At 43.4% G+C, this 20,596-nt stretch overlaps 1 protein-coding gene across 2 annotated transcripts in view; it reads left to right on the top strand.

The window, feature by feature from the left end:
- The window catches only part of USP31 (ubiquitin specific peptidase 31), a 70,886-nt gene that overhangs the window by 42,983 nt on the left and 7,307 nt on the right, over positions 1–20,596 (top strand). The window contains exons 7-15 of one of the 2 annotated variants that reach the window (XM_014864726.3): positions 1,622–1,802; positions 4,522–4,633; positions 5,236–5,330; positions 6,951–7,028; positions 7,622–7,751; positions 11,536–11,655; positions 14,012–14,237; positions 18,492–18,650; positions 20,241–20,393. In XM_014864726.3, coding sequence (XP_014720212.3) covers positions 1,622–1,802; positions 4,522–4,633; positions 5,236–5,330; positions 6,951–7,028; positions 7,622–7,751; positions 11,536–11,655; positions 14,012–14,237; positions 18,492–18,650; positions 20,241–20,393 — 1,254 coding nt within the window. The remainder of the gene's footprint in view (positions 1–1,621; positions 1,803–4,521; positions 4,634–5,235; positions 5,331–6,950; positions 7,029–7,621; positions 7,752–11,535; positions 11,656–14,011; positions 14,238–18,491; positions 18,651–20,240; positions 20,394–20,596) is intronic. The other variant, XM_070484694.1, reaches the window with a different exon arrangement.

Raw genomic sequence — 20,596 nt, forward strand, 5'->3', positions numbered from 1 at the left:
TATGAAACTACTACTTTCCCCGCTTTACAAACATAGGAGCTGAGACTTCGAGAGGCTAAGTAACTGCCTGGGTTACCCGGCTGATAGTAAAGAGCCTACACTTTGAATGTAGAGCTTGATTTCTGTGGCATCTCCTCATCTCATTAGGGATCCTCATCGCTTTTAGAACAGTCTTCCCAGTCTTCTGCCAAGAACCTGGGAAAGGAAGTCAGGCATTGTCTCAATTCCAGACTTCTGTTATTTTTATTTTCTCACACCCAAGTTTCAAATGGCTATGAAGTGAAATCTGCTCTTCCTTTTCTGATTTCTTCATGGTGTTTAAGCTTCAAAAATTTGCTTCCCCATAAACAAACACGTGGACAAAGAGAACAGATTAGTGGTTACCAGGGGAAAGGGGGGGTGGGGAGTGGGGACAGAGGGTAAAGGGGCGCATCTATAGTGTGACCAACAAATAATAACGTGCAACTGAAACACAAGGTTGTAAACTATCATATCCTCAATAAAAAATAAAACAGAGAAAAAGAAAGTTTGCTTCCCTCTAGAAGTTTGATGAAGATTCAGTTTTCCCTCGTTTCTAGTTTCTGTGTTCTTTCTTTAAGCTCTAATTTATCTGGAATTTATTTTGGTATTAACCATAAACTTGTCATTTTAAATTGCTGTCATGCTGGTGTACCTTAATAGGTTCAGCAAGTCTCGTATTCCTTGCTCCATGTTTAGGCTATTGCCAGAATTCTGCTCTGAATGCTTTTGTGTAAATCATTTTTTATTTTATTCTCCTTCTGGTGGTATTGTTATTTGTGTGTGTGTGTGTGTGCTGGTGATGGAGGGTGGTGGTGGTGGTGTAGTGGTAGTTGAGGGCTTCCTTCTGTTCTCCTGTTCAGGTATCATTTCCTTAGTCTGCATTTCCGAAGGATTAAAGAAATGAACCCTTATTTAGTCAAACATTTATTGAGTTCCTCCTGAGTGCAGGGCATTGTGCTAAGGTGCTGTTGCTGAGTACGTTTGATTGACACATAGCTCTGCTGTGGGGCATTTCTAAAGACCTGGTTTTCAGCAACCAGAACGGTGCCTGTGAAACATATTTTCGTTCACTGTAATGTAGGTTGATCCAGTCTGGTGGATGGTGTTAAAGTTGACGTGGTCTATAATGGCTGTGGGTCTAGTAAGTGTAGTTTAGCTTCTGTTTCTTGTAAGTCTGGCTCTTCAGGGAGAAGAAACTGCTCCTGGAATATTGAAAATCATTCCACACGTACTAGTCTTCATTTTTTATTTAAAATTATTTGCTTGTTAGTTGCATGGTTTCCCTTTAAATTTGTCTGGTAGGTTCTTTCTGCAAACTTGCCTTTCTAACACTATATCTAATATTTGCTAAGGGAACGAGTTTTAATTTCCAGTTTTTAAGATAGGTGAGGCTTGTTTAAAGGAAAAAATGGACACTAAGGAAATTATCTTGATGGCTAAATGAGTAGTCTCAAAGCAGACCATTTGTTCCTTTTTTCTGTTGCAGTTTAAATTACATAATGAAAACTTCTTAATTTCCCTATTGGGTAAATTTCTTTGTAATGAATGAATGGAAAGAATTTTGAAGAGATAAAAAAGTTGTTTTTTCATTCTGTTTCAGGAATCCACTTAAACAACAATCTGAATCACTTGAAATTTGGCTTGGATCATTGCAGGCTGTCTTCTCCTATACACACAGCAGCAAAGCAAGGGAAAGTGGACTTGCCCCCAACAAGAACAGGAACTGACAAGATTGTTCTGTTAGTGTGTAACCGAGCCTGCACTGGGCAGCAAGGGAAAAGGTAGAAACTGCTTTTTATTTTTTTAATAGATTTTTTTTTCCTGCTTTTTCTCCCTAAACCCCTCCAGTACATAGTTGTATATTTCAGTTGTGGGTCCTTCTAGTTGTGGTATGTGGGATGCCGCCTCAGCATGGCCTGACAAGTGGTGCCATGTCTGTGCCCAGGACCCGAACCAGGGAAACCCTGGGCCACCAAAGCGGAGCACATGAACTTAACCACTCAGTCATGGGGCCAGCCAGCCCCAGTACTGAGACTTTAAAACTCTAATACTTTCAAACATTTTTAAAAGTAGGGATGAAAAATCCTTATTTTTAGTAATTAATCTTTGATTCTGATATTTAGAAAGAATACATGTATAAGTTGACCTGATTTGAGGGGCTGGGTGGGGGAGAATAAAATTAGAGTGAAAGAATCTGAGTTAGAAAGGCTCTTCAAGTTCATCTGGTTTTTGAAGGCTCATTTCTTATGTTTATTTTCAGCTCAGGCTCCTCTTGGGACTCCAGACCTATAGACCTATATCCAGCTACTTTCTTAACAGCTTTTTTTTTTTTTTTTTAAGTTCTTAACATACCTACTTGGATGGTATGTGCACCTCAATCTTATGTCCCTAAGTGAACTCATTATCTTTCCCTATAAACCTGGCCTTCCAGTATTTCCTGTCTTAGCAGATGGCACCACTATTCATTCAGCTGCTTATGTCAGAAATCTCTCTCAAATCTGTTTCCCTTTGTAACAATTTTTGAAAGTTTAAGGCTAGCTTTTAAAGAAGCTTTATCACTGTAGTAATGTAACCTGAGTAATAACAAGATATGGATATGTTTCACAGAGAAAGGACTGTGTTTCCAGTATTTGTCAGGGTAGCATTTATATTGGCCTTTTGAAATATTGGTTGGAAATAAGTTCCTTATTTAAGGATGGTAAATAACCTAAAAGCAAAATGTGTTGATGTGTAAATTTATGATATTCATTAATAAATACTTAAGTGTTTACAGTGTGTCGGGCACTGTTCTAAACACGGGGTACAGGAGCAAACAAGACAGACAGGGTCTGTGCTCTCATGGAGCTGACATCCTAGTTAGGACAGGCTGGCTATAAACATGCGAACATGTTTACCTCCAGACGGTCGTTACCGCCGTGAAGATACTACAACAAGCTGGTGTGATAGTGTCCTGGTAGGGGGCTGGCCAAACTGTGTGAGAGAGGGGTCAGGGAAGGCGTCCCTGAGGAGGCAGCCACTGAGCCCAGCCCCAGTGAGGAGAGAGCGTGAGCCTCTGGGGAAAACGCTCCGTGGTGAGGGGACGTGAGTATAAAGATGCGGAGACTAGAAGGAGCTTAGCATGTTTGAGGGACAGAAGGAAAGGCAGCTCATCGTATTGGTATAAAATAAAGGAATTGTAGAGTCCCCTTCCTGATGCTGGTCACTTAAAAGTAAAGACACTATGTGAAAATATGGTCAGCTGATTTACATGTGCTTGTAACTTATTTCACATCACAGTCATTTTTAGACAGATAGGTTCACCGCTGAGAATTGCGAGTAAACTGATGCTTGTCGGGGATGGGTTTCTTGGTGACTTTAGCACCTCTGCTTCGGCCTGAGTCAGGGTTTGTCTGTTACCTCATTCGTTGGTTCAGTCTTTCGTTCATTAAGCATTTACTCTTTCCTAGGCAGTGGCTGTTGGGGCTGCTACGATAAATGCGTCACAGTTCCTGCTGTCGAATAACTCAGTCTATTGGTAGAGGCAAAAAAATGGACAGTCTTGGTAGCACAGTGTACTTAGTGCTGTGGTGCAGATAGCACAGGGAACAAGTCTGTAGAGTGCTTCCTGGAGAAGAATGTCTCCACTAGGTTTTCATGTGGATGAGTAGGAGACCGCCCAGAAGAGGGTGGGGAGGGTATTCCAAGCTGAGGGAACTGGCTGCACAAAGACCTGGGTGTGTGAGGAGGACACCTTCAGGGCACAGCAAGTAGGTCTGAATGACTGGGGCTTGGGTGAGAGTGAGGCTGGGCCAGTGGTCCGCCACCTTGGCCGCATATTAGAACCACCTGGGGAGGGAGCTCCTAAAAGAATCTGAGTGCTCAAGCCACATACTAGTGATTACAGCAGAATCTTGGGGGGCTGCACTTGGGCATCCTTGTTTTTTAAAGTTCCTTCAGTGATTTCAGTGTGCACCCAAAGCTGAGAACCACAGTACTGCCTCTAATTCTCTAACACCTGAGAGCCCAGCACTGGCAGGGGCCACATGGCTTCTACCCTAGGCCAGGAGTTGACTTTCTGTGTCACTGTCTTGCCAGTGCCTTCCTTGTTGTCAGATATTGGGATATGGCCGCCTGCCTGCTAGACCTTCCAGCCCTGTCTATTCTTTTGACACCTAACCCCATATATGTTTGACCCATGCCGTGTGCCAGCCTCATGTCCAATCGCACGTGGTTCCCTCACCATCTCCACTAGTCCTGTCCTCTTGCTACCTAATATCCTAGCATTACACTCCCCTAGAATCCATTTTGGTGTATGAGCTGTTAAATTTTATTTAAAAATCTAAGCTTCTTCTGACTGACTTATCTACTTATGAGAGTTACTATTAAATTTCCTGTTTGTTTTGAGAACTATCCTAAAACCAATTTTATAGTGATTCCATTTAAAAAGATCGTGAATAAAGAATTACAGTATTAAAGGAATTGCCATACTTTTAAGGCAATTACAATATTTATGTGTGTTAGATTTGGACTGCCTTTTGTGCTGCACTTAGAGAAGACAATAGCATGGGACCTTCTGCAGAAGGAAATCTTGGAGAAGATGAAGTATTTCTTGAGGCCCACGGTTTGCATTCAGGTGTGTAAGCATTTTGATACTCCAGCATAGCACGCGTGTGTACCCAGTGAAGAAACAGTCATTACAGTGAAATCTGAAATTCAGACTCTGCCCTCAGGGAACGCTAGGCACTGAGCTGGAATGTTGGGAAGCCCTGCGGAAAAGCTGTTTCGTAAAGTCAGCTATGTTCAGCTTTTCAAGGCTGAGGACTTATCCCTCATTGTGTGAAGGGAGCTGGCCACTGCAAGATTTTCCTTGAACTGCTGGGTATTCCTTTATAATATTTGTCTAATAAAGATCAGCACATGATTAGCTTGGAGAGATTTTGTGGAACATCTGTCTTTATATTTCAAAATTTTGATTCCTATATTAAGCTATCCATGGAAGACTTACATTAAGTTAGTGTCCAGCTGCAGTAACATATTACTTGTGCTGCATAACATATTTGGTATGTAAATTGCATTTGGGTAAATCATATTTGAAGTACATTAGAGTGGCTCAACAACCTAACAGAATTTTGCAAAACAGTTTGCTATCCCTCTAATGTGTTTTGGAAATGCCACTGTGAAACAGATGCCCTTGAAGAGAAATTCAGTCTAATTCTCCTTTACTGTTTGACACAGGTGTGTCCATTCAGTTTGCGTGTGGTCAGTGTTGTGGGAATAACATACTTACTGCCCCAGGAGGAGCAGCCCCTGTGCCACCCAACGGTAGAAAGGTAAAAAAAAAAAAAAAATCACCTTGTGGAATTTCATACATACTCATGTATACTTTCTAGTGATGTCTGGTATAATTTCCACATAAATGTGGTAGGTTCCTCAGGCTCATTTAGAAATTCAATACTTATTTTACTTTTTGATTCCTATTTGAGTATGATAAGTTCTATGATCTTTTTGGAAATCAGATAAGCCTGGAGGACTCATGTTAAGAAAGTAAATTCATGTGTGTCCCAGGACTACAGATGAATTACACTTTCATAGTCACCAAGATTGAAGTTTTCTAAAGTAGAATTCTATTTATACCACTTGCTCCTTGAAATCCTTAAATGGTAACTTGTGGCCTAAAAGAAAAAGCCTATGTTCCACAGTGTGTGAGGTTCTCCAGTTTGAACTCTGATTACTTCCCTTTTGTCAGGCCTCGCTCTTCTTCTCCCCAGCATCTTAAACCTTCAGCAATATCAGAGTCCTGAGGATGATTTGCACATGTGATGCTGGGTTATGTGTGTCTTTGCATGTGTGGTTTCCTCTGTTGATAAATTCCTTTCCTTTGAGTCTTTCTTTGCACTGTCCTTCCTTCCCTGCCCTCTGGTAGAGTTAGTTACTCTACTCTGCCACCTCCGTGCTTTCTACATGCTTCTGTTACATTAAAACACTCTACTGTATTGATAAAAAAAGAGAGATATGTGGGGGCTGGCCTGGTGGCACAGCAGTTAAGTTTGCACGTTCTGCTTCAGCAGTCCGGGGTTCACCAGTTAGGATCCCAGGTGCGGACATGGCAACGCTTGTCAAGCCATGCAGTGGCAAGCGTCCCACATATAAAATAGAGGAAAATGGGCACGGATGTTAGCTCAGGGCCAGTCTTCCTCAGCAAAAAGAGGAGGATTGGCAGGAGATGTTAGCTCAGGGCTAATCTTCCTCAAAAAAAAAAAGAGATGTATGTGTGTGTATATATATGTATATATATTCACTGCACATATATGGATACATAAGTATAAAACCATTATTTTTATTGTAACAATATTTTCAGCAAATATTATACTGTCTGCATTTTAGTAACGTTGACTATTAGTGCTGCAAGAGTTTCTCAGGAGATGGCAGTGAGCCAAGGAACTGGGGGGCTTTAGGGAGGAAGGAGGTGGAACTTGTGTGGTGCCTTGCAGGGAGCACGTTGCTTAGATTGGCATGGGCATAGTCCGAGGACTAGGCATGTATATGGGGGGAGGTGGAGAGGGGCAGGAGCAGCCTTTGTTCCCAGAGGGACCGTTGTCCTGTCTCTGTTTGGGGTGGTGAGAAATGGGACAAAAAGTTGGAAAGGTCATAAAGAACATCTAGGAGTGATTGTGGGCAGCCTTATAACATGATACTGGATTTCTTCCAATCTCTGTTTCTATGTGGACATTTTAGTTTAAGGATTTTTCAGTCGAATTGTAACCTAGTTATTAAATATGACATTATAATGGCCTTGCTAGAACCATTTTCTGATGGAGAATGATGATGAAGATTTTCAGTAATCACATTGTGATTTCCAATTTCAGATATGACATAATCATATTTAAGTAAAATCCGTTTATTTAGAAAACAATGTGTGACTTCCTTCCCCTCCCCTTCCCATCCTATAGGGCATTAAAATCTTGTGGACCAGGTGGCACTGCTCATGTGAAATTAGTGGTAGAATGGGACAAGGAGACAAAAGATTTGTGAGTATTTTTTTACTTAGTGTTTATAGAGTCATTGTTTTAATGATCATTTTAGTGGTATACCTTTGATCTTTCAAATTAGCTGAAACACAAATCTCTGTTTTCTTTAGCTAAGTATCCAATTGTAGTGCTAATCCTTTATGTAAGCAGTTTATTCTTTCTTTCCTATACATTGTGTTGTCTGGATCCCAAACCTTAGAACATTTGTTTGCTGCTAATGAGACAGAAGCTGTATATTCATTAACTACTGTATAGGTCCAGTTACTTTGATTTTTATTACAGGCCCATTAACTCTAGTAAGTTATGTCAAATGCCCCTAGAGACAAAGGACAATAGTATATGAATTAATCAGCACAGTTGATGGCCAATCCCAGAAAAACCAGCTGCAGGTTATTTCTTGAAAATGACTTTATAGATTGAGAACTTTTCATGCACATTTAGGAACATAGAAAAGTTGGCTTACCACTTTTGCTTTCTTACACACTCTTTTTTTATGAATTTATGGTTACATTGTGAAGTTGCGATTTTATTTTTGTGTCCGTTTTGCAAGATGGTCTCTGATAACAATGCTTTTTTTACCCCCCTAATTATAGCTTGTTTGTAAATACTGAAGATGAGTATATTCCTGATGCAGAAAGTGTCCGTCTGCAAAGGGAGCGTCATCATCAGCCTCAAACTTGCACTTTATCCCAGTGTTTCCAACTCTACACCAAAGAGGAACGGGTAAGGACTGGGCAGCATTTCTTGGGTGGGGAGGGTGGTAGGGAGGGGGGCATGGCAAGATGACAATGAAGGAACAAATTATGCTCCAAAAAGTTCTCCGGGATTTTTTCATTTACATACAGTTCTATACACATAATGGGCATCTTATTATTCCTTTTAGGGCTTTAACAAAAAGTAGTGTAAGTTTCCAGAAAACCTTGATTAACTGAAATGCTCTAGAAATGAACCTTTCTAGTTAATTCTTTTTTTCCTTTTTGGATAAATTGATAAATTTTTGATAAATTTTGATAAATTTATTTTATGTTTCAATTTAGAGATTTAAAATTATTTTCCTTAGTAACTAGACCAGTGAGTCTCAACTTTTTTGGTGCTAGGGACATAGGTGGTAGGAGCTATTTAAAATTTAAACTTAATTAAAGTTAAAAATCCAGTTCCTTAGTTTTGTTAGTCACATTTTGAGTGCTCAATAGACACACGTGGTTAGTGGCTCTCGTGTTGGACAGTGCAGATATAGGCAGAAAGTTCTACTGGACAGCATGCTCTGGACCACTTAACACAGTGCTTTGCAGGTAGTAGGGACTCAGTAAATATTTGACTGAAATGATGGACGGATAGATGGATAAATGTCTCTGTGGATGGGGCCCAGGCTTAGGCTTTAAAACTCTCCCAATTGATACACTTTGAGAAACCTTGACTAGACCACATGGAGTTTATCCAATTTTTTTTTTTAAAGATTGGCACCTGAGCTAACAACTGTTACCAATCTTCTTTTTTTTTTTCCTGCTTTTTCTCCCCAAGTCCCCCCAGTACGTAGTTGTACATTTTACTTGTGGGTCCTTCTAATTGTGGCATGTGGGACGCTGCCTCAGTGTGGCCTGACGAGTGGTGCCATGTCTCCACCCAGGATCCAAACCAGCGAAACCCTGGGCCGGCGCAGCGGAGCGTGCGAACTTAACCACTCGGCCACGGGGCTGGCCCCTATCCAATCTTGAGTTGATGTTTAGGACCATAATTTTAACCACCAATTGTTACTGCTCACTTTTATTTTTAATTTTTTAATTTTTATTTTTTTATATTTTTTTGAGGAAGATTAGCCCTGAGCTGTTCATAGCTAGTTCCTTTAATAATTTTTCATAAGACATCTTTTTTCAGTTTGGGGCTTATATAAAATAGTTGGCTTTGAAACTGGTTGATTACATCCTCTGTGTAGCACCTTATCCTATTTCGCTTTTTAAAATTGATTTGGCAGATGTTTGAAAATGTCACAAAGGCTAAAGGTGAGCAGATCTACTAGATGGCAGCATTCGTATTCTATAAAACATCCCACTGATCTAGGGGGATGATGCGTTTTAGTAGGGACTCACTCGTTCCGTAGATGTTTATCGAGTACACACTACGTGCTGGGTACTGCAGATAGAGAAGGGAACAAGACAGCTGCCGTTTCTGCCCTCAGGCTCTTTACAGTCTAGTGGGGATAAACAAGTAAATAAAGGAAGCAAAGGCCCTGGGGTGGGAAGGCACTTGGCATGGTTCTAGCAGTGCCTGGCACATAGAAAGCATCTAATAAATTTAGACTGGAATGAATGAATGAATGAGTGTTACTTGGGAGGTTCAGTCACTGGGTCCAAAAATAACAGTACAAACATAGAAGGGGAGAAGGGGAGACTTCGCAGTAGGCCGTGTGGCAATAACTTGAGGGTCTAGTTGTCTGCGAGCTCAGTATTGACCAGCAGTGTTGTGTGGGTGTCAGCCACTGTCATGCTACCTTAGGAGTCCTGTCCAGCGCTCAGATGATGATAGTGCTGCTCTTTTCAGTACTTAAATGTTCGCTGTTAGGAGACTGACAAACTGGGGCACAGGCAGAGAGAGTGGATAAGGAACGGTGCATCTGGAAATCAGGACTCACTGCATGTACTGTGACAAAGGAGGCCTTCAGTGGGGATCCGATGGTTACTTGCAGGCGCCTGAAGGACTGTCTGTGGATGAGAGATTGGGCTTAATTTTATCTAAAAAGCAGAACGTAAAGATTGGAAATTACAGGGAGAGATTTTGTCTTAATATGAGGAAGGACTTGGTTACAGACTATGAAAATGGAGTAGCTGCCTCCTGAGATAGCTCCCCTTCATTTGCTAGGCAGAGTTAGCTAGACCAGCAATGCTCAAAGTGTGGTCTGCGGGTCTGGGAGCTCTTTTTAACAGTTTACAACAAGATAAGTACAAAAATCAGAGAAGTGTTTTAGAAACCATCATAGCTGTCAGACATTGTCATGACATTCTTATTGCATCTTAGAAAAGTGTGTGTTTGTAATGTATTGGAAATTGAAAATAAATAACAGCCTGCTGCTTTACCAGAAGCACTGGGCTGGATGGCCACGTTTGTAGACTATTATGTCACACAGATGTGGACTTAGGAGATGACAGTTTAGGTCCCTTCAGTCTAACTTTCTGATTCACTTTCATCCACCCAAACTTCTGTCCCTCCCACCTTTCCTACAAACATGACTGGGTCCCCCTGTCTTGAAAGAAAATTCTTCCGTTCTGCTTCCCTTTTAAATTACCTCGCCAGTCTTTCTCTTCCTCTTTTCTGCCTAACTTCACCGTTAGTGGTTTCAGCTCTTTTCTCGTCCTCTCTCCTTCCTTTCCAAACCTCTTGTCGTCTCTCTGACTTGCATGTCTGACACTGCTCTCTGAAGTTCTCAGTGGCCCCTCGTTTCCTCGTTTCCTCATGGCCTCTGCTCAGTACTTTTGACCTCTGCATAGGATGTGGTCTGATAACCATCCTGTTCTCGCCACTCTGTTTTCTTAGTATGCATAAAAGGGAATGCTTCTGATGTGCCTGTTTTTCTGCCTATGCACCCTCAGGTTCTCCTGGTTTCTCAACTTTTGTATTTCCCTTAGAAACAGGCATTCCCCAAGATTCTATTCTTGGCTTCTTTCTTTCTCTTCCATCATGGTGGACATTGCCATCCATTCCCAATGCTTCCTTTACCTCATCAGGTTGATGGTTTCAGATCTAATGCATCTTCTAAACTCCAGAGTGGATTTTTAAAATCTCTCACCAGACATGCCTATTGGTACCTCTGAAATGTGTGCCCATCCTGAAACCCTTCCCTACAGAGATGACATGCGTGGATTTGAGGCCTGAGATTGACATTTAGAAAGGTCTTGTTGACAGCAGGAGGGGGAGGAGTGTTGGGGCAGTTCAGTGCTTGGGGGAGAGAGAACAGTTAAGACACTTGAAGAAGTCCAGGTAAGAGAATGAGCGAGGACTAAATTAAGGCAGTGTTAGTGGGATTGGAGAGGAGGAAACAGGTATCAGAAATGGCAGAGAGGATTACTTAGGATGGATGTGGAGCAGGAGGAAGAGGAAAGAGTTTGAGGATTTGGGATAACTACCTGTGTTCTGCTTGTGGCGGGTGGTAGTGGTATTTGCTGAGGTGGGACATACAGAAGGAAGAGAAAGGGGAACTGTATTGATGGAAAGGCAGTGAGTTAGTTTGGGAGTATGCTGAGTGTGAGGTGCTTCTGTGCATTTAACATCCTCTTTGTAAATATTTACCTATTTAGTCATTCCTTTTTGAGAGGTAACCTATTCAGCAAACATCTGGGTGCCAACTCTGCCCAGGTGCCACTTTTGATTGTGTTTTCCATTGACTCCATCATATGTAGTTTCCAGAGAGAGTCTGAGTTGACCATGCCCTGGCCAGGAAGTGCGTCCAGCTGTCTCCTGTAAGAAAGTCTTGCCTAAAGTGGCACTTAACGGAAGTCGTGCTCCTTGTTTTCAGCTTGCCCCGGATGACGCCTGGCGTTGCCCACACTGTAAGCAGCTGCAGCAGGGGAGCATTACGTTAAGCCTCTGGACCCTGCCTGATGTGCTTATTATACATCTAAAGAGATTTCGACAGGTAAGGAAATCCTCTGTCATAGGCAAAAAGGCTGTGACCAAGTTTCTTATGCCCCCTGCTGGTGGGCTGTGTGGGGTTCTTTGGTGTCCCTGCCTGATCCAGTGGTTTGTCTGTGTTGTTAGAAACACATCTCTCTGCCCCTGTGTTTGGGGTCATGTTTTGTTCTTTCCCAAAGCAACATTTGGGCTCCTGTGACTCTAAATCCTAAACATTTTAGTTCATACTGCAGATATTTTACTTGTTCTTGAGAGTTTGCTTTAGGTTTGTAAATGTTGTGCTTAGGTAAGTGTACTTTGGGATTAAAAAAAAAGTAGAGCTCCTTTCTGTGAGTGCGTAGAATTCTATTTCTACCTAAAGTAATAACAGCTGTCGACCTGCTCCCAAGGAGCTGTTGTGTAGTTGGGGAGATGAGTCATAAATATATACAAAGAAGATCTGCTTTGAGTTGTATGGCTTTGTGAGTCAGTTTTTCCAAAAAGCCTGTCTATTCCCTAAAGATAGGGCTATCCTGGGCAGCCCCATTGTAAGAGAGGTGCATGGGAGGTAAATGTTACATGAGTCTCTGAGGCCCGGCTTTCGCAGGGTTTGTATCTGAAAGATTAAGAGTAGGCTTTTACCAGGCGAGGAGGAAGCAGGGCTGCACATGCGTAGTGGCAGAGGGAGCAGTGGGTGCAAAGCATGTACAGGAGACTGCACGTAGGCCCACTTGGCTGGAGCTCCAGAGGGTGGGAGAAAGGAGTGAGGGGAGGTAGAAGAGGTGGGCAGGGGCTGGTCATCCAAGCAGACCTTGTCGGCAGGGTGGGATTCTGATGAGGGTTTTAAGCAAAGAAGCAGGATGACCAAATTTGTGTTTTGAAGAGACCGTTCAGCCTGCTGTGTGAGACTTAGAGGCCACAAGAATGAAGACAGGGAGATCTGAAGGAGGCCATTGTGGTCATCCATGTGGGAGGGATGCTCCTGGCTTGGAATAGAGTTGTGGCAGTGGAGGTGGAGAGACCTGAATAGATTTGAGAGATGCTTAGGACTTGCTGATGACGTGAAGGTGTCAGAGGTGGCACGCATATGGTCTCCAGGGCTGGGGCTTTCACACACAGGTTTGGGGTCCAGCTCCTGTAGTAGTCAAGAATGGGCATTTGCTTTGAGTGTCCCAACTGCATACTTCCACTGGGATCCACAGGTGGATGGCTGGTTGAGGGTTTAGACCCCAGCCTTCCCTGTCTCCTTCCACACACACATTTTCCCTTTGCTTTCTGTTTCTTTTGAAGGCATATCGTCACCCTTCCAGCACCCCAGACTCAAACTGCAGTGTCATCTTTGACTCTTCTTTCTTGTCACTCTCATCTAGGCAGTCACCTCTTTAGCTTGGTTGTGCCTCTCCATTCATTGACTTCTGTTTGTGTCTCTTTCTCCCCATTCTTGCTGTGACCCTGCCAGTTCAGACTTGTCATACTTTCCAGCTGGTTGCATTTGCAGTGTCTTCTAATTGATTTCTTAACCTACAGTACTCTTCCCTTTCTTCCATGTGTTATGCACACTTATGCGGCTCTTCACTCACAACTCTGACTACATCACCTCCTCCCTCAAAGCCTGGGTGCTTCCCTCTTGACTACAGAACAGGATCCAGTTCTTTAGCCTGACCTTCCTGACCATCCAGGGCCCACCCTACCTCTCTCGTGAAAATTTTTCTTCTCTTAGTAGATCATAGCTCCTTGGAGTGGGCATTATCCATGCCCAGTTAATTTTTTTAAAGCTCCATAGACGCAGGAAACATTCAGTAAATATCTATTCAACTGATGATTGGATTTCAAAGGATTTCCCAGTGGGCTTAATGAAAAATACAGATTACCCAAGATTGTCAGCTAAATGAATAGATTAAGCTAAGTCACTGTTAACTTAATGTCCTTGCTGGAGGAGCTGGGGAGGAAAGAGGCACTGCTTACTGAATGGCTGTTCTAGGCCAGCTCTGTGCTTTGCCCTTCACGTGTCTTATTACTCTGTTGCTTGCCACGCATGCCTCAGTGACAAGTGTCAGGATGAATCACCTGAAATTGTCATTTTGTGAGTCAAAAACCTAAAAACTCTTCATCAGATAAGGAAATGAAGACCCAGAGAGGCTCGTTACCCCTTATATGTAGATCCTTGTTGCTTCCATTTTTGGTGACGTTAAAACCTGTTCCTCCAGATAGTTAAAACTGTTAGTCTGTTTCCTTATTTTGTATGTGTCTTGGGAAACATCAGATAGGTAATTCTAACCCACTTCAGCTGATAGAGTCTGCATTCCACGCTAAACTGATCTACCATCTGCTTGCATGAAAATATCATCAGAACTTGTTTTTCTTCTTTCTTCTTGCAACAGGAAGGAGACAGGCGTATGAAACTTCAGAACATGGTCAAGTTCCCCTTGACTGGCCTGGACATGACACCTCATGTGGTTAAGAGGAGCCAGAGCAGCTGGAGTTTGCCATCCCATTGGTCTCCGTGGAGACGTCCCTATGGACTCGGGAGGGACCCTGAGGACTACATCTATGACCTGTATGCTGTGTGCAATCATCATGGCACCATGCAAGGGGGGCACTACACAGGTCTGCAGTGCGAGAGGCTGGGTGTCTGTGCTGACCATTCCTTCAGATGTGTTTTGCTTGTGACAGGATCACTTTGCTTTAGAACCTCACTTTCTCTTCCAGTAGGCGGTATGCCAACTATGAGGGCAGTTTTCATCCTCTGGATCTCCGTCCAAGAACAGAGAAACGGAATTCTTCCCCTTATCCTGAGTGGGACCATCCGGTGGTTGTCTGACCTGATCGGGCAATGGTGTGTGCAGAGAGAGAGCGTCGTCTGGGTCGCTGCAGACTTGTGTTTCTCTCTCCTGCACTTCTTAGTTAACGTTTCGATCCACTTCCTCGAGGTTCTAGCTTCTCCCTTGTTTGAAGTGATTGTGAACCACTTTTATAGTATCTTTAAAGCGACTTGGAAGAGTGTTTCTTTTTCTTTTAAGGTTGAATTTACTTTTTCATTTGTAAAAGCAGCAGTGCTCATTGACTAGAGAGAGTTGGAAAGAACAGTGCTGTCATCCCTAGGTTTATCCCTCAAAAATAACCACTGGCAACATTTTGAAAAATTGTGGTAAAGTATACGTAGCAAAATTTACCATTATAACCATTTTTAAGTATACAGTTAAGCATCATTAAGCACATTTACATCTTTGTGCAACCGTCACCACTATCCAGCTCTAAAACTTTTTTTATCTTCTCAAATTGATACTTCATATCCATTAAACAATAACTCCCATTGCCCCCTCCCCCTATCCCCTGGCAGCCACCATTCTTTATGTCTCCATGAATTTGACTACTCTAGATACTGCCGATAAATAGAATCATATAGAATGTGTCCTTTTGTGACTGGCTTATTTCACTTGGCATAATGTCTTTAAGATTCACCCACATTATGTCAGAATTTCCTTTTTTAAGGCTGAATAATATCTCATTGTATGTAGGTAACATTTTGATGTCTGGTGTTTCCTTCCAGTGTTTCTCCGTAGGTTTTTGCCGTTATTTTACACTTGTGATTATACTGGCATGTTGGGTTTAGGTGAACATTTCCAGAGCACCTCCTCTATAGCTTACACTGGGTTGTACCATATGAGAGGCACATTGGAAACGAACAGGTCCCAACCTCTACCTTCCAAGAGTGTAATCAAGGAGGGGGATGTGGGTACAAATGAAATGAAGGAGGAGTGACGTGTAATAGGTTCGTGTGGAAGTGTGAACAGCGGTAGAGTAGGGAGCCAGAGGAGACAGTGGTCAGAGCACTCTCTTCCTGGAGGGACAGGAGGAGCAGCCTGCTGCCTGCAGTGAGGACCTTAGGGGCTAATGTGGGAGATGCTTGATTTTCATAAACACTGTTTTTAATGACCACAGAATATTCTGTTGATAGAACTCTGACTTTATATAACCGTTCCCCATTGTTGAATACATGTATTGTTTCTGGTTTTTAACTTTGCATATAGCGCTAATGAACATCTCTGTGCATATTTGTATCTTCTGTATTTTAGTTCTGTGTTTCAGTGAGATTGAGTTTCAGAAATAGAATTATTGAGTTAAGGGCATACCAGGACGTGGGGGAGGCAGGTAGATTTGGGGGTTCTTACTTGGACACCCGAGTATGTGGAGTTGATGTGAGGGAATCACTGTTAATTTAGGTATGGGAGGCCAGGACTCGGGTTTCTGCATTCTTCATGCTCAGCATATTTGGCATGTATGCTTCTCAGGGACTTTTTTCCTTCATTAATTCAGTGGTTTCTGCAACAAGACTCCAGGGTGCTAGTGATTCGTAAAGATCGGGGGAGGTGGAGGAGGGTGGGCTCTTCCAGTTGGTATTTCAGTCTCTGAGGCTCTTCCCTCGCAGTTAGCCACGAGACCTCCACCACCAAGGTAAAGGAGCCCGTCAAGCCCCCAACCCCGCGTCAGCCCAGCACACCCTCTAACCTCTCCCCACGGGAGGTGGGGGATGCAGAGCATCACTGGATACGATAATCTTTTATTTTTGAAACCCTTCCAGTTCAAGTTCTGCAATATGTAGATGCTGCCAGCAACAATTGTTTGTGAGAGGAATGATCCCAACTTTGTGTCTCATAGTGGAGCAGTGTGGATTGCCTCTGCTTGCCCTAGGAAGCACTGTCAAGGAGGAAGAGGAGATAGAGAAGCTCAAAAGATCCTCTTCAGTCCATAGAAGACAAAGTTAATATTAATTAAATGTTTAAATGTATTTCACCTTGTCTTTTCATTTAAAGCAAATTTAAATTCTGATAATAGTATATTTTGTGTCTTGCATATTTTATATTTATATTTTTTGGGGGCCACTTGTATAATAAATGTGTGTCTAGCTGGATCTTTGCTTTTGTGGCATTGCTAGTCATATCTGTGTTCTTTGAGACTGAGTCATAGAGTTATATACTCATGGACTCTTAGAATTGAGAGATTTAGAAGTAATTTAATTTCACTCATTAGCTGGTGTAGTAATGCCTTTGCTGGCTGGCGTCCCTGGTTGGTGTTCTTCCACCTTCAGCCTGGGTAAAGAATGCATCTTCCATGTATAACGCTGTTTCTCAGGAAAATATGCACTGGCGTGTTGTGTAGTTTCTGGCAAGAAATTGTTGAGAAAAATAGGACAGTGCTAGGTTTTAACTATCACGTTGCTCTTTATGTAGAATAGACTGGAAAATCTCTGAAAACCCACAACTACCTTGGAGGCAGGACAAGTTAGGGAGAGAAGCTTGGGTTAGAAGCTGCACACACCTTCCTAGCTCCGTGACCCCAGGCGAGGAACCTTACTCTAACTTGGCGACCACGTTAGTAAGCCAGAAGGGGTCATGCCTGCCTCACGGGGCCTGGCATGTTGCCCCTTACACTTCTGCTCCCACTCTCCCTCCAGAAATAGCAGCCACCTCACCAGCTGGGTCAGCGATCCGTCAAGCCTGACTCGCCACCATTGACCAAACAGTCGCTGTTGTACTAGCTCCATTTGCTGCTTGTATCTCCGTTTCTCTCCCTTTCTGGTTCTAGGGAGGCCATAGCTGCACATGACTTTCCTCCCTACAATCGTAGGCTCGTATTCTGCTCTTCTTATTCGGGACCTGTCTGGTATGGTCCTTCCTTTCCTGGCTCCCTTTCCTCTCTTAGGGTTCCATACTTGCAGAAGTGCTTGGGGCCTATTGAAGGGGTCACTCGTGGTGCCTCTCAGGACCTTATGTGCCCTGCCCCTGGGGCCATGGTGAGTCTCTTCTAGCATTCAGCTAAATATTCTAGTGCTCATTTATTCTCAGCCCAGTAAATGGGTATTTTAGAAAGTAGGATAAGCATGTACCTTTCTAGATCAAGCTTATCATGCCCTGTGATATATCCTTACAGGATGATGTGGCTTCATGAACACTAAGTTGTCTGTTCTTGCTGGTGCTTGGATGCTCTTTATTTCTATCTCAGGCTCAGAACTTGGCCTAGAGAGAAGGCCACGTGCATTGATGAACTCAAATGTTCTCAGTTTGCCAGGGGACTTCCATGGGGCATCATTGGTGCCACCCCTGGGGGAGGCAGGGTAGGGTCGGGGTAAGTGCACGCTCAGAGTCTAGAGAATCTGAAATGAGCTGTGCCCTGGCCTTCACCAGCTGTGTGACCTTGGGCAAGCTGGTTCATGTTTTTGGGCCTCTGTAAAATGGGAATAATGATAGAACAAGTCTCATAGGACTAAATGAGATACTGGGCACATGATAAGTAGTAAACAAACATTAGCTGCTGCTGTTACTGATATCATTATTTCTAGTTCTCTTATTTTCTATCTCTTTTAACAAACACTAAAATGTTATGACATACTTAAATCAGGATATCTCAACTCTGGCACTGTTAACATTCTTACTGGATAATTCTGCATTGTGAGGCTGTCCTGTGCTTGGTAGGATGTTCAGCAGCATCCCTGGTCTCTACCCGCTAGATGCCAGTAGCATCATGCCCCCATTTGTGATAATCAGAAATGTCTCCATTCATTACCAGATATCCCCTGGAGGGCAAAATCATCCTGGCTGAGACCCACTGGTTTAACTAAATAAGTATATTGTGTTTTCTAAGATTAAATAGAATTTCATCTATTTGGAATAGTTTGGAATTTCTTGAAACATTTTGCCTGAGTGTGATATGGGATTTGGAATTCTTACTTCTTTCTGTGTTACTACATACAGTCTTACAAAGTTCTTGAATTAATTATACGAGCCAGAGAAGTGGGGTGTGTGGGTGGAGTGGAGCGGCTCGCGCAGCCATCCTTGTGCTGACGGGGGGCTCTTTTGGCAGCGCACTGTAAGAACTCCGTGGACGGCCTCTGGTACTGCTTTGACGACAGCGATGTGCAGCCGCTGTCAGAAGAGGAGGTCTGCACGCAGACGGCCTACATCCTCTTCTACCAGAGGCGGACGGCTATACCGTCGTGGTCGGCCAACAGCTCAGTGGCAGGTAAGGCTGGCTCTCTTCTTGGGCAGTTTTTTCCAGAGCAGAAGATTATAATTAATGGTGCAGAGAACTTCTCCAGAAAGTCTCATGACTCTGTCAGTTTGGTCAGATTAGTTCTTACATTTGCATTTAATCTGGAAACCAAGATGATTGCAATCAAGGAAATGGAGTGGAGTGTGTGGGCAGCAGAGTTCACATGGAGGTGGAGTAGAGCCTGGCTCAAAGTAAGCTCAGGATATTTCCTTGTGGAATAAGTGAATGAATGAATGAGCTAAAAGCAGCAGGGCATGCTCCTCTAAGAGAGGAGGGAACAAGGGATCTGGAACTGGAATGGAGACTTGGCTTTGCCACATTCTGGTTGGGCTATCTTGGAGCACGTCCCATCTGAGCCACGTGTTTATCATCTGTGATATGGGTATCATAACAGTGCCTACCTCATGGGGTGGTGTACTCGTCAGATGAGGAAAATGTACATTACAGCCTTTTCTAAAGGGTAAAGCACCATTAGAAATAGTTCTTTTTTCCAGAAAGAGTGACCTCTTCTGTTAGGGGAAGCGTTGAAGGCTATAATAATATTAGATAGATTGGGTTTAGCCTGATGGGATCTAGTCTGTTGTGTTTAATAAATGCAGGAACCCAAACCTACACCCAATATGGATGGATCCACACACAATCCAAACAAGGGGGCGCATGCTTCTTAATGCGGAGGTTAAAAGAATATGACAGAGGACTGGGGCGTGGTCAGGTGTGCTCAGGGTAGGGAATATTAATCACTGCTCCCCTTGAAGCTCTCAAGGGCTAAGTTTGAAGCCGCTAAAGGGAAGCATCACTGAAGCAGAGTGACGCCATGCTGAAGTCAGACCCCCACCCAGTACCCCTGTCTGTCTGTAGCGCTCACTCTGGTAACAGCAAGCGGGAACCCAGTACTCTAATGCTCTCCCACAGTGCTTTCCCGAGTCTGAGAGAGGCTCAGAAATTACACCCTCTTGAGGTCTACTTGAGTCCTGTTCTTAATTTTAAGAGCAGCTTCTGTTGCTCTAATTATACGTACGGGCATCCTTGGAACAGACAGGACAGATTGACATACAGCCCTGTGTGTGCGTGTGTGTGTGTTAATATTGTGAAAATGATTTAAAAATTCCACAAAACAGGCTAAGGAAATAACAACACACTACCCCTCTCTTTATTTTCTTTCTCTGTGTCAGAAATATTACTGTGAGTGCTTAGAACAGTGCCTGGCATGTAGGTGCTTACTACATTTTTATAGAATGAATGAATAAATGAATGATGGACTATATTCCATTCTGTTGCCAGCACTGAAGACTTGGACTTTGCTTTATCAAGTGTCCATCCTTGTGCTTGTATTTTATTACTGCAAATGTGTGCGGGAACCTGCCCTCCGTATTAAGTTTTGCATCTTAACGGGGGTTATTTGAGCAGACACAGTGTGGAGTCTGGGAGTTCATGCTGTCCTGGTGGTGAGGACACCAGCCGCCCGCCAGCTCAGGCGGCAGCACCTTCCTGTGGGTGTGTGCAGTGCAGGCCAGCCCTGGGATTCTGGCCTGACCTCAATGGCAGCTTCCTTTTCCGCAGGCTCCACAAGCTCTTCCTTGTGTGAACACTGGGTGAGCCGGCTCCCAGGGAGCAAGCAAGCCAGCGTGACCTCTGCAGCTTCTTCCAGACGCACCTCCCTGGCCTCGCTGTCTGAGTCTGTGGAAATGACCGGGGAAAGGAGTGAAGATGATGGTAGGTGTGGGTTTTGGTCACAGATTTCCAAAATGGCAACTCATGGACACAGCAGAGAGTCCCTCATGTTTAGGAACAAGTCCCAAGAAGATTGTAGGAGAACGTAAAAGGGGTTTCAGAGAGTGGGGCTGCATAGCTGTGGGTTATGATCCTAAGTAACATTTGATGAAACGGGGGCATTTGCTTTTCCTCGCGCCCTAGGA

Source organism: Equus asinus, chromosome 14, assembly GCF_041296235.1.
Source record: "Equus asinus isolate D_3611 breed Donkey chromosome 14, EquAss-T2T_v2, whole genome shotgun sequence".
NCBI lineage: Eukaryota > Metazoa > Chordata > Mammalia > Perissodactyla > Equidae > Equus > Equus asinus.